Raw genomic sequence first — 14633 nt, 5'->3', positions numbered from 1 at the left:
GGGGTTGCCCCAAGGCCGGGAGCTATTAGACAAATCTACAATAATTATATCACTAACAAGCTTTGTTTTTTGATTTAGCTATTTATACTTTTGTTCCTATTTTTTTTAATGTCAGATTTGTACTTGTAATGGCACATGCAGGCCTACTTTGTTGTTAGAGCCTATTTTCAAAGCAAAAAAGTCCTCCCAATTTTCAGATATCAGCATGTCTAATAAGATGATTCTTTGCATCTCTTTTTTTATTATCAATGTATAGTAGCCCCAAATTCTTCAGTTTATGACTCTTGGTTGGACAAAACTTTAAAACATCACTTTCCAGTTTAGCGTTGACATGTGATGACAAGACATCGTGATGAATTTGTACATGTTAGTGTTTAGATTACGATTAACCGATTGATTAAGGAAGTAATTTGCAAGATTGAGGTATTATAAAAGTGCCACTCAGTTTCAGCCCTACATGTACAGTAATTGTGGTAAAAGCACCGTTATGAATACTTCTTGCACCACTATTGCTGACATTTTTTATATGACAGAAGATAAAAACACTTTTTTTGTCTGACTTCACTAAAACCTCAGTAAGCAACAGGCCTTAAAAAAATCCTAACCAGACACATCATGTGTCTCTTGGCTGGAACAGGCCAAAGTCCTATTTATAATGAACCTTTAACAGCATGGAGTCGGGCGCATGCGTGGAAAGAGCTGGATTGTTGCAGCTCCAGACAGGGCGGCCCGTTACCAAGCACTGCACCGCGCGCAGGGTCTGACAACGACGACAGCAGCAGCAGCGGGCATTGACAAGAGGGAAAAGAGCCAGCGTGATAACAACACAGACACTTCTGAATACAGTGAGTATGAACGCAGGAACACCCGCTCTGTGTTGTTTATTTCTCCTTCTGTGCGTGTTTTGCGTTTTATTCACATGCAGTGGGGCTTTAATTTCCCGTGCACTGACAGTCCTGAGGTATTCTGGGAGGCCTGCAGAGGGGGCCGCTAGAGGAGAGCAGCACCAGCGTTGCGGCTTTTTAACCAAAAGCAAAAACGGCCACATTTATTGTTCTCCGCTCGGGCTTGAAATGTCAGACCCCCGCCCCTTTATCCATGCCAAACCTCGCTTGTTTTGTACTGATTTTGCTGCAGTCATTGTTGTAGCTTAAACACTGGCCTTGCAGATTTTTTTTTTTTTTTTTTTTTTTTTTACAAAAGAGAATAGATTGGTTTTCCTTTTTTTCCGCCGCTATCGATACAATGTTACATGTTTCTTATAAATCACTCCCACTGCAAGGTCTGCGCCTGGTTGTGTAGCTTTAGGTGTATGGGTTTTAGTCCTGAAATCTGTTTCATCACTGGTTTCTAAGTTGTAATCATGTTATTGTAAGCTAGCAAAGCCCCATGGGAGGCTGCTGGTGTGCACGCTGCTGCTGAAGGTGCATTCACAGTCTTATAAATAACCAAAAAATCCCAGCTTTTATCAATTTAAATCAGTCATTAAAAATGTTACATTAGAGGACGTTTAATTTATTTATTTTCTCTAGCTGTCAGCTACATACACAGAGACATGCCTGACCTTACAAGCATCATTTCACAGTTTATTGTGTCAATGTGCTTTTTTTTTACTGCAGGGGATGTCAAGGTGTCACAGGCCTCATTTTGTGACTTGACACCACTGGAAGGTATTATAGCCAGGCAAGCAAAGTGAGCACAGACAAGGCTGGAGCTGCCAGATGTGTAAAGCTGCTCACAAACATCAGGGCATTTCTGTGTAATCTAGTGGAGGGGGGGATTACACTCACAACACATCTGTAGATTAAAACTGAAACTAAAGATGCTTCTGAAGCGCCGTGTTTGCACACAAATATTGTGTGTTTTTCTGAAAGAGCAGGGGTTCTCAAGTCTCAATCTGCTGCAGTGGTTTCTGGACCAGCCCGATATCTCTAAAATAAGAGTACAAGAAAAAAAAATATGCGTTCATTTCTTTGGACGTAAAGAAAAATACAGTGCATGTAAAAGAAGAGACATTCAAACAAATAGCTGAGGTTGCGGTTAAGGCAAAAGGATTTAAAACGCTGATATGACAAATATTTGTAATGGTTCACTATACATGATATTTGCATCTAATACTACTGTAGTATATCCATTTTAATAGATGCACGACAGTGAGATCCACATATTGGTTCATTTAAAGAAGTCCAATAAAAAAAGTTTTAAAAGAATAACCCTATAACTGCAACAATCATCATAAATCATAAAATGACATTATTTACATCATAAATTGACACAACAAAAGTCGATATGAATCAGTATTTTTAGAATAGAATAATAAACAATAACAACCAGGGATTCCCTTGTTCCTCCTTTGCTTTGTGAATATCAGCTCTTTCAATGTCTAAAGTTCCGGTAATTTGACAATTGTAGGATTTTGAACGATGAATCAGACAAAGTATAGGGCTTCAAAAGGTATATTAACAATTTCAGAAAGTATCATGGCTCCCTGGTAAAATACTACACAATCATTCATATTATTTCAGTCAAAACGACCCTAAAATAAATAGAAGAATATGTTTTTTCTTTGGCAGAACAAAATGTTTTACTTTAATACCTCAAATTGAAAGTCCTAATATGATTGAATTCAATATCTTTTTGTAAATACCATGAATATGTTAGAGTCTAATACCTTGGGTTATCAGATATCCGTTATATGATAACTGTCAGTTTTCCTGACATTGTATATCCTGAACAGAAGAGGCTATTTGAGGACAATTCAGCTTACGTTTTTGAAAATTCTGACAGACATTATTCATTATGTTTGTGGTTAATCCAGAAAATGATCTGCAGTTTGATCAATAAGTAACCTGATAGTTGCAGGCCTCCAGTGTTTCAGTAAGGCGTTCTTCTTTGTCCAGTATGTCTGGTAGATTGGATAAAGATTATGTGGAGGATCAGTGGACGGGGCAGAGGAGGACATGGCAGGCAGCTTGGGATATGTTGAAAGAAGAACAAGGTTCCAATTGATTACATGTTAAGGGTAATCAGTGTGTTTCTATATATCCACATGGTAGCCCATCTAAGATAGAGAGAGAAATCACTTTGTATATAATAAGATGAAGGTATTATAATCACGTTGAAGGGTCTTGTTCTTTGACCTAACTTTCAACCAAATCCCATTGAAAGTTTTGGAGATTCAACAAACAGACAAAGACAAAAACTTGAACCTTTTTCCTTCTTGTGTTTTTTTCTTTCAGGTCGGGGATGGCAGTGAATGTGTACGCCACTTCGGTGTCCATTGACAACCTCAGCCGGCATGACATGCTGGCGTGGGTCAATGACTCTTTGCATCTCACCTACACAAAGATTGAACAGCTATGTTCAGGTAAGGCTGCAGATTAACATCACAAATACTGTTGAGTAGAAAGAAATCAATCAGAGCTCGTCAACAAAAACAAACTGTTTGTCTTTCTGTCTTCCAGGAGCAGCATATTGCCAGTTCATGGACATGTTGTTTCCAGGTTGTATCCTTCTGAAGAAGGTCAAATTTCAAGCCAAGCTGGAGCATGAATCTATACACAACTTCAAAGTTCTTCAGGCAGCTTTCAAAAGGATGAGTGTGGACAAAGTCAGAATGCTTTTTTATCAAATTATCATGCATTCCATAGTTTTGTATTTTCCCTTCTCTTGTGGTCAAACAGCAGTGATTAATGTCACACGCAGCTATTCAAGCATTTCCTTTTTACCATCCTCCAGATTATTCCTGTAGAAAAGCTCGTAAAAGGGAAGTTCCAGGACAACTTTGAATTCGTGCAGTGGTTCAAGAAGTTCTTCGACGCCAACTACGACGGGAAGGAGTACGACCCTTTACTAGCCAGACAGGGGCAAGACGTGGCCCCTGCCCCCAACCCAGGTGATCACTTTATCCACAGACCAAAGAGAAACGCAGGTAATCCAAACAGTTCTGCCTTTGCTGCACGGTCTTCCCTGAGCTTTGGATGGCTCGAACGCGCTCCCTGCTAGCAAGTGGTGTGAGCAGCACGATTCACAGAATGACCGCTGTCCTCTTAGATCCATCTCACTGCCCAGCACTCACGAGCAACATTACACTGTGTAGGTACGACTGAGTCACTGGTGGGAATGAAGGAATCACCGCAGTGAATTCTGGGATGCAGCATCATTGGGGTTGGAACAAGCAAATCCACTTGCAACTTGCCTTCCAAATTCTGATTGATCAATCAGTGATGCCAGAAGACTCTCAGAAATATTTCATTTTCTACAGTGTTCTGCATCAAGCAGCTGATGCAACACTGTTGCAGCTCCACCTCTCTCTGAAAGCAGGACAGACAGATGAAAGAGTTGTTCCCTCTTTACACCTGGTATTAACATTTACTTATTTACTTGCGATCCCAATTACTTATAACTGCAGTTGCAACTATCCTTCTAGGGATCAACACGAAACAGAAAAAAGACGTTCACTAATTATTTTCTTGTGATTTGCTTGCCTTTGCTGAAATCAAATCACAATGCAGATTTGTAAATAAAGTAATAATGCAAGCTTTATCAGGTCTGTCCTTTGAAGAGATGAAAACAACTTTTAAAACGCTTGTTTGTTGAATGGAGGTCGGATCCATCGTTTCAGATGCATTCCAGGAATTTGGAAAATCTCATCAATGATTCTCGCAACAAAAGCATCAAGCAGATTTGTTGCCCAAGTTGAAATTTTTGATCTAGAATGAATTGATAGCTGCACCTATATGCATTAATCTGTTAATAGAGATTTTAAAAAAATCTTTGTCAGATTACCGCCAATGGGAGCTGGGGTGTCACTACCGCTGATTGTGCTCCACCTGCTTTTGCTCCCCTCCTGGACCGTTTTCCCTGCATACACCAAAACCTGGCGATACTTGAATGGTCAATACTACTCTAACTACAAATGTGCTACAAACGGCACAGCACTTCCCAATTGCATGCACTTCCAGGCCCTCCCCAACAGGCTATATATTTGTATGTATAATCTGTAAATAGAGGATGTTTATAGTTCAACATGCATCCTGCGTGTTCAGATCACAAGTGCACAGCTCTGTGAATGACTGTATACTATACACCTAGCATTACTATGCGAGTCTGTATTGTTGTGGAAAAACTTGATAAGCTAATGTTAGTCTAGCGTTGTGTCGTTTATCAGTTGAGTTAAATAACCCACCACAGACTTTAGTCTTGATTAACAGTGACAAATGACAGATTGATCAACATCCTTATCCTCTATGCAGCATTATTATAAAGTATAATCAAGCGGTAGTGGGTCCAAATCTATCCCCTACATTCATCAGGAGCTAAATGTCCCATTATGAGTAAACAACATTTTGCTGAACCAATAGGAAATGTGATTAATGCTGCTCAGATGCATACAAAGACTTCACACATGCACGCAAATAATACCAGCAGGAAAGAGTGATCCGTCATTTAGGTTAGGTAACAGGGACTTTCCTTTGATGTACCGTAGGACACTTCACATACACACTGCTAACAAAAATGTGGCCTCATGCGTCCTAGACCTTAAAGTGGTCTGGGGTGATTTCATCCCAACCCTGGATGTGTTCCCTCCTGTATTTAGACATGTCCACTTGTGATCTGTTCACCCAGCACACATGGTAATACCAGGTGGAATCAGGGTCTTTGGTTTTTTACTAACAATCCTTATGTCCATCAGACCAGCTTTGCTCTGTCTGTGTGAAAGCTTTTTGCTTGAAAATCATGGCAAACGGTCTAATTTGACTTGTAGTGTGTAGTTAACCTGCTTCAGAACTCTGTCGCTGTAAGCAGGATGGTTAATAGTGGGCAAAATGATCGCACTTGTCTTAAAACTCTGATAATGCATGTTTTGTATTTGAGTTAACTCCAGCACTTATAGAGGTTTGGAAGGACACCTTTTTATCTAAAAGTTTTGTTTTCCTGTAATTTGGCTTTTTGAAATCTGGAATTCCTCATTTTTGTCCTGAATGCCACTTCTCCAAAAAGAACCAATTAGAACCCCTTTTTACCAACGTGGCCCAACATCATGCTCTAAACTTACTATATCAGCTCTCTATAATGTGCTATATCCATCGCCACAATTGCTACAAAGGCAACATAGATGCAGTAAATCAATAGTTGTCCGAATAAGAACCGTCTCTGATCATCTCTGCTCTCCTCCAGGACCACAGAGGACATCTCCAACAGTTCCCAAAAACATGCCAACACCACAGCGGGTCCAACACAGCACTCCAGCTATGAGAAAGAATCCATCTTTGTCTAGAAACGGGGGCAGTGATGCTGAGATCATGGAGCTAAATCAACAGGTGGAGTTACAAGAATCTATACTCTGAGATAAGAGCAAAGCATAGACAACTAAAAGAAGTAGTCAGATGTGATTCTCTGTTGATTTCTTCTCATTCTTTCTTAGCTGATGGAGTTGAAGTTGACCGTTGACGGGTTAGAGAAGGAGAGAGACTTCTACTTCAGCAAACTACGAGACATTGAGCTCATCTGCCAGGAACACGAGAGTGAAAACAACTCCGTCCTCAGCAAGATTATCGACATTCTCTACGCAACAGAGGTATCTATCCTTTATCAGCAATTATTTTCATCTAGATGTTCTTAACCCAGTGCTGTAGAAATCACAAGTTAGTGTGCGACAACTTCCATAGACATAACCCCTGCATGACTAACACATAATTTGATCGTAGAGAGAAAGAGTGAGCAATGAGCAAGGGAAAATATTTTGTTTTATTTATCATTGTGCTGATATATAATCTATTTCCATCCATTTTCTTAGTTTTTCTTTCTTTTCAAGTCTGGTAATGCTTCAGGACTCACTCTCATATCAAAGCTAACTATGGTAGATCCACAAATAAGTCTGATTCTACTCAAGGTTTCTGCCACTCAAATGGACCTTTTTTTTTTAATTTCCACTGTTGCCAGTGCTTGCTCATTGGTGTATTATTGTTTGGTATCAAGCTATGGTTTTAATTCAAAAGAAAGAACCCACAATCAATAAATTCAACTTTCTGATCTGAGTCAAAGGGTGGCAGGGTAAAAAAAATAACCCAAAGAAGAAAACCAGCAAAAGGTGCAAACACAAGTAGAGCCACGTGAGAACGTCCTCACAATGAGCAGCGTTAGAGAACAAACTGGCAAATAAAAATGGGAAGACAAGGCTGTGTCAGAGATCACATACTCTTTCACTACTCCCTACTCCCTACAAAGGGAGTTCTCTGTAGAGGACTACAAAGTGAGCTCATCAGCACAATAAAGAAACCACTGTCTGACTCTACTTGCCTTATTGCTCCGAAGAAGAGAATGATGTCATTGTTGTCCCACGTTGCTCACGCTCCTCGCATCTGTTTGCAACGCGATGCATGATGGTATATTTTGCCTGGTCAGTTCCCATCGCTTGTACACTACTTTTCGCAATACAGTCAATGATTCTCACTCATGATTCGTACAACTCTACAAAATGGCAAATTTACAGTGTACTATATAGTGAGTAGGGTGTGATTTGGGACACAATCAAAGACTTTATAGACTGAGGCCAAACTGGGACAGGTGAGATTAATCAGACACAGGACAGGCACATATTCACAGAGTCGGGTAAAGAAACAAAGGGGGAAAAGGGAAAGTGACAAAATAAAACAGGAAAGGATAACTAAACAAAAAATAATTAAAGGTAAATTATACAAGTTTTCAGTAGATGTCGCACTTTAGAACCAGTCATGTAACCCTCCCCCCCCCCGCCAACGCTCCCTTAGATTTCCAACGCAGATATGCAGCCTGAAGTTAATTTGGTTCTTATTTCTTTCAAGTATTTTATACCAAAAACAAAGTCAAGTAAAAAGTACCTGACCATTAGGGTTGGACAGGGAGGGGTTAATGTGATGATATATACACAAAGCCCAAAAACAACAAGCTGAGAGGGAGTTCAATCTTTAGAAAGGCATTACTTGTCCATATACATTTAATTAGGATATATTCGATATCAGCTACATTCATGTTTTCAATAATAAAAACAAGAATACATGCAGTCCTGCTTTATATATGGTGTCATGAGAAAGAGCCAGAGCCAGCCACTTAAGGATATTTAGAGGACAGTGTGTATGTGTTTGGATGTCATCCTTAACATGAACGTAATTTCCCATGTCTTACAGGATGGTTTTGCACCTCCCGAGGACGAAGAGTTGGATGAACAAGCTCACTTGGACCAGGATGAATACTGAACCCTTCATGCCCCTCCCCCATGAAAACATCCCCATCTTTCCCTCTTTCTTTTTCCTTTTTGCCCTCAGTAGTTTTCTACTCTGCACGCGCTATAAATACCCACCATTATCCCTGCTCTCTGTCTTTCTTTTCCTTTCTTTCTCATACGTATATCTGTCCTTAACCTCCCCCATCCTCCCTCTGGCCGTCTGTACACAACTACTCTTCATCATCAGTCGCTGCTCCTCCCTGCCTCACTTACACACCAATAATAACAGTCATGTTTCCACATCTCCAAGTCATTTCAGCATGAGTAACGCAGATATTTGAGCCAAGCCTGGCATGGAGGTTGTAATGGCAAACAGTGGATTTTAAGTCTGTAAATATTACTGGCATTGGGATTTCTGAAAGAACAATGTCTCTGCTCGTTATGGGGTTATTTATTTGCCTTTGGTGCGCTGTGATACTTCTAATGGAGCGCTGAACAACACTGCTCCAATGTGCCATGAGGTCACTCCCAAGAGCTACTAAAAACTGTAACAAAAGTGACTTTTTAAATAGCGTTTTCTTATTTATTTAACTTATTTCACTTATATTTCACTAAGATTAACTTTCTGTAGCAACATTGGTGCATACCCTACTGTACATGAATGAAAAGCTGAGGCCATGTGTGTAATATCAGTTACAGTTTGTGCTTGAGGCAGAATCAAGCTTTTGGTTTTTGTTATGGTGGGTTCATGGCATGTAGAAACGCTGAAGGAAATTCTTAGGTGCAATGACTCAAGGCATATGATCAGTGCTCTGCGATTATTCATTGTTGATCAGCAACATATCTGAGCATGAGAATGTTACACATTGACTGTGAATGAGTGATATTTTGTATATGTATTTTGTGTGGAGATTTTGTCTGATGTTGCACGATGCTGATTATTTACCGCTGTCTCATTTTGGGCCTTCATGCAGAAGCCCATGAGTTTAAAACTTAGAGGTGGGAAAACCACCTGCAGACTGACAACATGGTTAGAGATTGTAGCAGTTAAAATGTGTTAATCTAAAATATAAAGGAGCCCAAAAACTGAATTAATATAGACCCCTAATCACATAACAGCTTTTGTTATTTTTCCCCTGAAAACCCTTTTTATTGGGTTCCCAGGATGTATGAGTTGTAGTTTGGAAGAAAGTCAGTATAAAGAGATTAGTGACATTGTAAGCATCCAGTTTAACCAAGGAAGTCCCCTTGTCCTTCCCCAGCTTTTTTTACTTTGTAAACTGGCTGTCGTCTGCTCTGGAACTTGCATTCATTAACCATGTAAACATCTACAGAACACTCATCTTCTGAGTTTTGAATAAATAAACAGTTGTGAAATACACGCTTGTGGATTATTTTGAGTGACGCAATAACGACGAGTATGTATCAAGCTTCAGGTTAAAGGACAGTTTGAGTAGACTCAATGAGAGAACAATAGATTTACCCTTTAAAATACAGAGTATTTAAACTTGTACTGGATGAAAGCAATTAGATTCAGAGGCTTACCAAACGTTTTTCCAAAACACAGAGTAATTACAAACACAAATGAACATGTCACAGAGAAGAAGAGTCATTATTCAAAGCATCTACAACCTGAAGCATCCTCCTCCAACGCCTTCAATCTACTTTTGAAAAGTCCCCCAGACACAGATCATCCTGCATGAGATTCAAGGCCGCGGAAGCAGCGTACCTGAAACTCCTTTTCCCCATTTCAAGACTTTCAAGACGCTTTGGGAACAGATAACAACAATCTGTTTTTTGACTGGGTTGCATGGTCAAGACTGAAGCTTCCAGCACTTTTCACAATAGCTACAGTTACACAAGTATGAGGGAAGCAGATTAAGTATAACCTTACAAATAAGGACATACCAATGATTTTGTCTAGGCATAGACAATGCAGGCCAGCCGACTCGATCATACAATGAGTCAGGGCCCTAAGATTTGCAAAAGAAAAACAAGACATTTCTGAAATAAAAACGCAGCCGCAACCCATATCTTCTTTACCAGTTGCTGAATATGATGCAGTCCGAAAGCGTTAGATTAAATTATATACTGACACCATAGTGTTGTTTGAAGTTATTGATAGACCATGTAGATAGCTGTCTTTTTTTAATCAGGAGGGTTAACTTGGCATTAAAAACTCAGCAGCTGAGTGCTGTGAGATTAGTGCTTAAATCTGAATTCTGATCATATTTAATCCATATCTTGGACAAATAGAAAACGTTGAAGACAGCTAAGGAGGATTATGAGTAGCCTATAACTTCTCCTGGAGTCTACAGGGCTATTTACAGTAATAGGCTCGTTAACATTGCGTTGTGTTGCAGGTTCGCGTCCCACTCTTCCATGTTGATTACAATAAAGTCAATTATTTAATATTTAATCTAGTTCTTAGCTGTTAATAGATTAAACCACACGATACTGTTTTTTTTTTTATCTGCAACGTAAAACACAACATACATACCGACGGTGATTGTTTGTGTGCAGACAGTTTACGTAATAAACTTCGTATGAAAACGTATTTTTTCCCCGAGCACGGTTGATTTAAGTGGCATTACGTTTCATTCACAACGTCTTTTTTCATTAAAACATACTTGCATAAGAAAGAGGCTTATAAAGGAAGTAAAATCAAAAGTAAAAGTTTAAAAACGGTAATGTTGACTTTATGCTTTCAGACGGGGGATTAGCTCAAATGGTAGAGCGCTCGCTTAGCATGCGAGAGGTAGCGGGATCGATGCCCGCATCCTCCAAGGACATTTTTTTTCCCGCATTTGTAGCTATGACTTACTTTACCATGGTTTTAAGGTTTTTTTTTTTTACTCTAGATACAGCAGCTTGTTACTTTCATTAATTAAATTAATTGTACAAAGGAAAAAGTGCTACATTTAGAGGGAAAAACAATCCTTATGCGTTGGCAGAGTGATATGTATCCAGTATAAACTACACTACTGTCGGTAAATGTTTAGAGTGACATCTTATAAGACAATATGTGTAAAGATAGGCCTAATATTTATTCAAAACTTAACTGTACCTCTGTGTGTTACTTCAAAATGACCGGTTTTCTATCTCTGTCTGTAGGCTACTTTCTGTAACGTCGAAAAGCAACTTTTTTTTTCTGGTGTAACGTTACATTTCAAAGCTGAACACATTTGTGCGACGATTAACTTGCCAGTCTGGTGTCCAATCGAAGCTTTGCCGTCCTTGAAAGTTTACACAAACAATGTTAAGGAAGGCAGCGTTGATGGAGTTTTAGCAGGTTGTAATGACGATCAGCAGAGGCTCAGCGGTGTTATCCCGTTAAAGACCAGCAGGTGGCGGCGCTGCATCGTGTTCAACATTGCTGTGAGACAGGTATGACTACTGGAGAAGCCTATTAGTTGAAAGTTTGTTTCAAAGAATTTCAGGAGAGCCTTATTCAAATCTGATTTATTATCATTATTATTATTGTGAAGGAGATTCCCTTCAACACAGAATAGCGTTTTAATAGCGTCCGGACTGTTAACTCCACTCTCCTCAGTTAAAAACAAAACAGAACTAAACATAAACAGAACTGTGATTACATGATGCACACACACCACACATTCCAATCTGCACATTGCACTTTGACACCCTGGACACTTTACACTGTTTACATTATTCTATATTTTATATTTTGTACATTCAAATAATTATTTTTTAATTTTTACATTATATTCTATTTTACTGGACCCTGGACACTTTACACACTGACACTTTACACTGTTTACATTACTCTATATTTTATATTTTGTACATTCAAATAATTATTTTTTTATTTTTTACATTATATTCTATTTTACTGTATATATGTGTATTAGTAATTTGAGTGTTTATTGCATGGCCTTGCGGAACAGTCCTTACATTTCACTGCACATCTGTATGAGCATGTGACAAATAAAAATCTTGAATCTTGAATATAACTTATTTGCGTACATTAAACATTTTTGCTGCAACCAGTCATGGCTGTACATGTCATCCACTTTGTACTACACGTCATCCACTTTTTGAAGTCGAAACCAGTCTATGGTCGAAACTGCTTGCCTATTTTTCCCCAACTAACCAAAGGTAGCAACTCAGCTAAAAATACAGATACATGAAAGCTGTAGTCACTGAGCAACAGTATAGACAGCTTTGGTGATTCTGCATTAAAAAAAAACCACACATTTGAACAAATGACTTGAGATTAGGAATGTACTTTATTGTCACTTATTCACAAAATCAAAAGTTTGAAAAATACAGCAAACTTTAGAGCTAACAAATACCCAAAAAGATACCTTAACTTAGCAACCACAACAAGAAAATAACTACAATAATACAATTAAATAAAACCAACCATCATTTTGACATAACACATTTGCACCACAACATTGCGGTTATGTATTTTAGCAAATACATGTCAATATGTGAATGAGTTTGCAGATTGCATACTAAAGTCATACTAATACTAATGCTTATTATCTACTTGATGATGCCTTTTGCAGATGACAAAACAAAACTTGTTCAATAACACAACTTAGAAGTGAAATGCTAAGTGAAAAGAGTAAAATCAAGCAGATGTCTCAAGCCCCCAGCATTTTCTTCACCATGTAACCCGGCATGTTGTACAGGAAAAGACCCAGGATGGCGAGCAGAAGGAGAGCAAAGACGATCTTGATGGTCAGCCACCTGTACTGGTCACAAATCAGGTGTTTTGCAGCTTTGAAAGGGATCAGGAACCAGAGGAGGGCGATGTCAGGGCGGCTGTTGGAGCACAGAGACAGTGTGTTAGAAAACATCAAATAAAGTCTGTGTTTCATAAGGGATGCAATGAGTACGGATACAACCTGAGGTCAAGTTGTCTATGAATTTGTTGCTTTAATAAACTTCTAACAGAGTACTTTTGTTTGGGGATATTATCACAGCTAAAAGAGGAAAATATTCCATTCAAGTTTGCTGTAACCTTTAAAGTTTTTAAGAACAATAAAAGGGATTATCCGGATGTGACTAAACATTTCATTTGCAGCCTATTTAGTACTTTTGCTTGTGAACTTTTCAATAAGGATTCCTATTAAATTGTAGAAGTTTAAATTAACAAAACAGACCGAGTTATACTGATGACAAAATTGTGAATCATGCGAGGTCCTTTTCCTTTAACACCAAAAAACACAAAGAGCAGCATTTTCAACAGCTGACAGGACGACAGGATTGGTTTAAAAGTCAATTTATTTAGTTTGAAATATCATACAAAGACACATACGGACTACATGAAGAATCCTTCTTTAACCGGGATAAATGTTAACTCGAACACAAACTAACTAATCCCAAAAAAATCTCACTTTATTAACAATAAAACGTCTCTATTCTCCAACAGTCTCCAGGTTAGTCAAACATCTCAAGAAACAAAAAAAAAAGCAATGTTATCACACCAACATATTTGTACACATAAGATAATATAAATAATGAATGATGGTGCAGTACATTTGAATTAATAACAAATGCTCCCCATTTAAAAAGTAATCCTCTGCTTGTTTTAACTCAGACTCCTAACATCTTTTTCACCATGTAACCCGGCATGTTGTACAGGAAAAGACCCAGGATGGCGAGCAGAAGGAGAGCAAAGACGATCTTGATGGTCAGCCACCTGTACTGGTCACACATCAGGTTTTTTACAGCTTTGAATGGGATCAGGAACCAGAGGAGGGCGATGTCAGGGCGGCTGTTGGAGCACAAAAATGTAACCAGAATTAGTGAACGTAAAAGACAACAAGATCTAAAACAGAGCCAGGTGACCTTATAAGGAAGTGTCCATTTATAAGTGGGAATCTTACGGTGTTTTTAGTGCTAATTTCCCTCACTTTGCCTCATGAAGAAAGTAGGAAAGCAATAAAAAGAGAGGATTTAATTCTGATTAAAGGTGAATTAGTTGCTAGGCTAAACAATATGCTTAAACTCTCTCAACTTGAACTTCGGCAAAAAAAACAAAAAAAAAACGTCTTTGTTCAGGGAAAGTACAGCTTTTCTCTTTTTACTTTAGGAGTAACAATTCATCATCAAGTCGCAGCCAAAGAAGTTATAAGAGGAAAGATTTAAGTTACAAGTCGTGTTTTAAGAGTAAATAGAGAAATCTGAGTATTGATGAAGTTCTGAAACTAATCTATGAGATTAAATAAATATTTCTGGCGTCTTTCAATTTCATTTTTACACACCTACAGAAGCCTGCGCAAGGTGCAGAAGTGTTTTTTATTTTTGCAGCTTATCTATCAAACTGCTGTAAAAATACAGTATAAAAAAAGTCACTAAAGTAGTATTACTGAAGGGATGCCTGCATATTCAAAATAGGACAGAAAAGAGACTATGGAATCACATGATTAACAAACAGTGAAGAACATCAGAG

The 14633-nt window shown here is 38.5% G+C and overlaps 1 protein-coding gene and 1 non-coding gene across 3 annotated transcripts; both read left to right on the top strand.

Annotated features, from left to right (window-relative positions):
- Positions 1-714: 714 nt before the first annotated feature.
- Positions 715-9585, top strand: mapre3a (microtubule-associated protein, RP/EB family, member 3a). Of its 2 annotated transcripts, none has more exons than XM_061063051.1 (7): positions 715-845; positions 3240-3367; positions 3465-3610; positions 3739-3895; positions 6181-6323; positions 6428-6580; positions 8169-9585. In XM_061063051.1, exons 2-7 carry the CDS (start codon positions 3247-3249, stop codon positions 8235-8237), a joined length of 789 nt encoding a protein of 262 aa, XP_060919034.1. In that variant the 5' UTR covers positions 715-845; positions 3240-3246; the 3' UTR covers positions 8238-9585. The 2 variants fall into 2 exon arrangements, with proteins under 2 accessions (XP_060919034.1, XP_060919033.1); XM_061063050.1 differs by having other exon boundaries at positions 3739-3931.
- Positions 9586-10919: 1334 nt separating this feature from the next.
- trnaa-agc (transfer RNA alanine (anticodon AGC)) lies at positions 10920-10992 on the top strand. Its single transcript has one exon. It is a non-coding gene; the product is annotated as a tRNA-Ala (tRNA).
- The last annotated feature ends 3641 nt before the right edge of the window (positions 10993-14633 follow it).

This window comes from Labrus mixtus, chromosome 18 (assembly GCF_963584025.1).
Source record: "Labrus mixtus chromosome 18, fLabMix1.1, whole genome shotgun sequence".
Classification (NCBI taxonomy): domain Eukaryota; kingdom Metazoa; phylum Chordata; class Actinopteri; order Labriformes; family Labridae; genus Labrus; species Labrus mixtus.
This window is presented reverse-complemented; position numbering and strand designations above follow the sequence as displayed.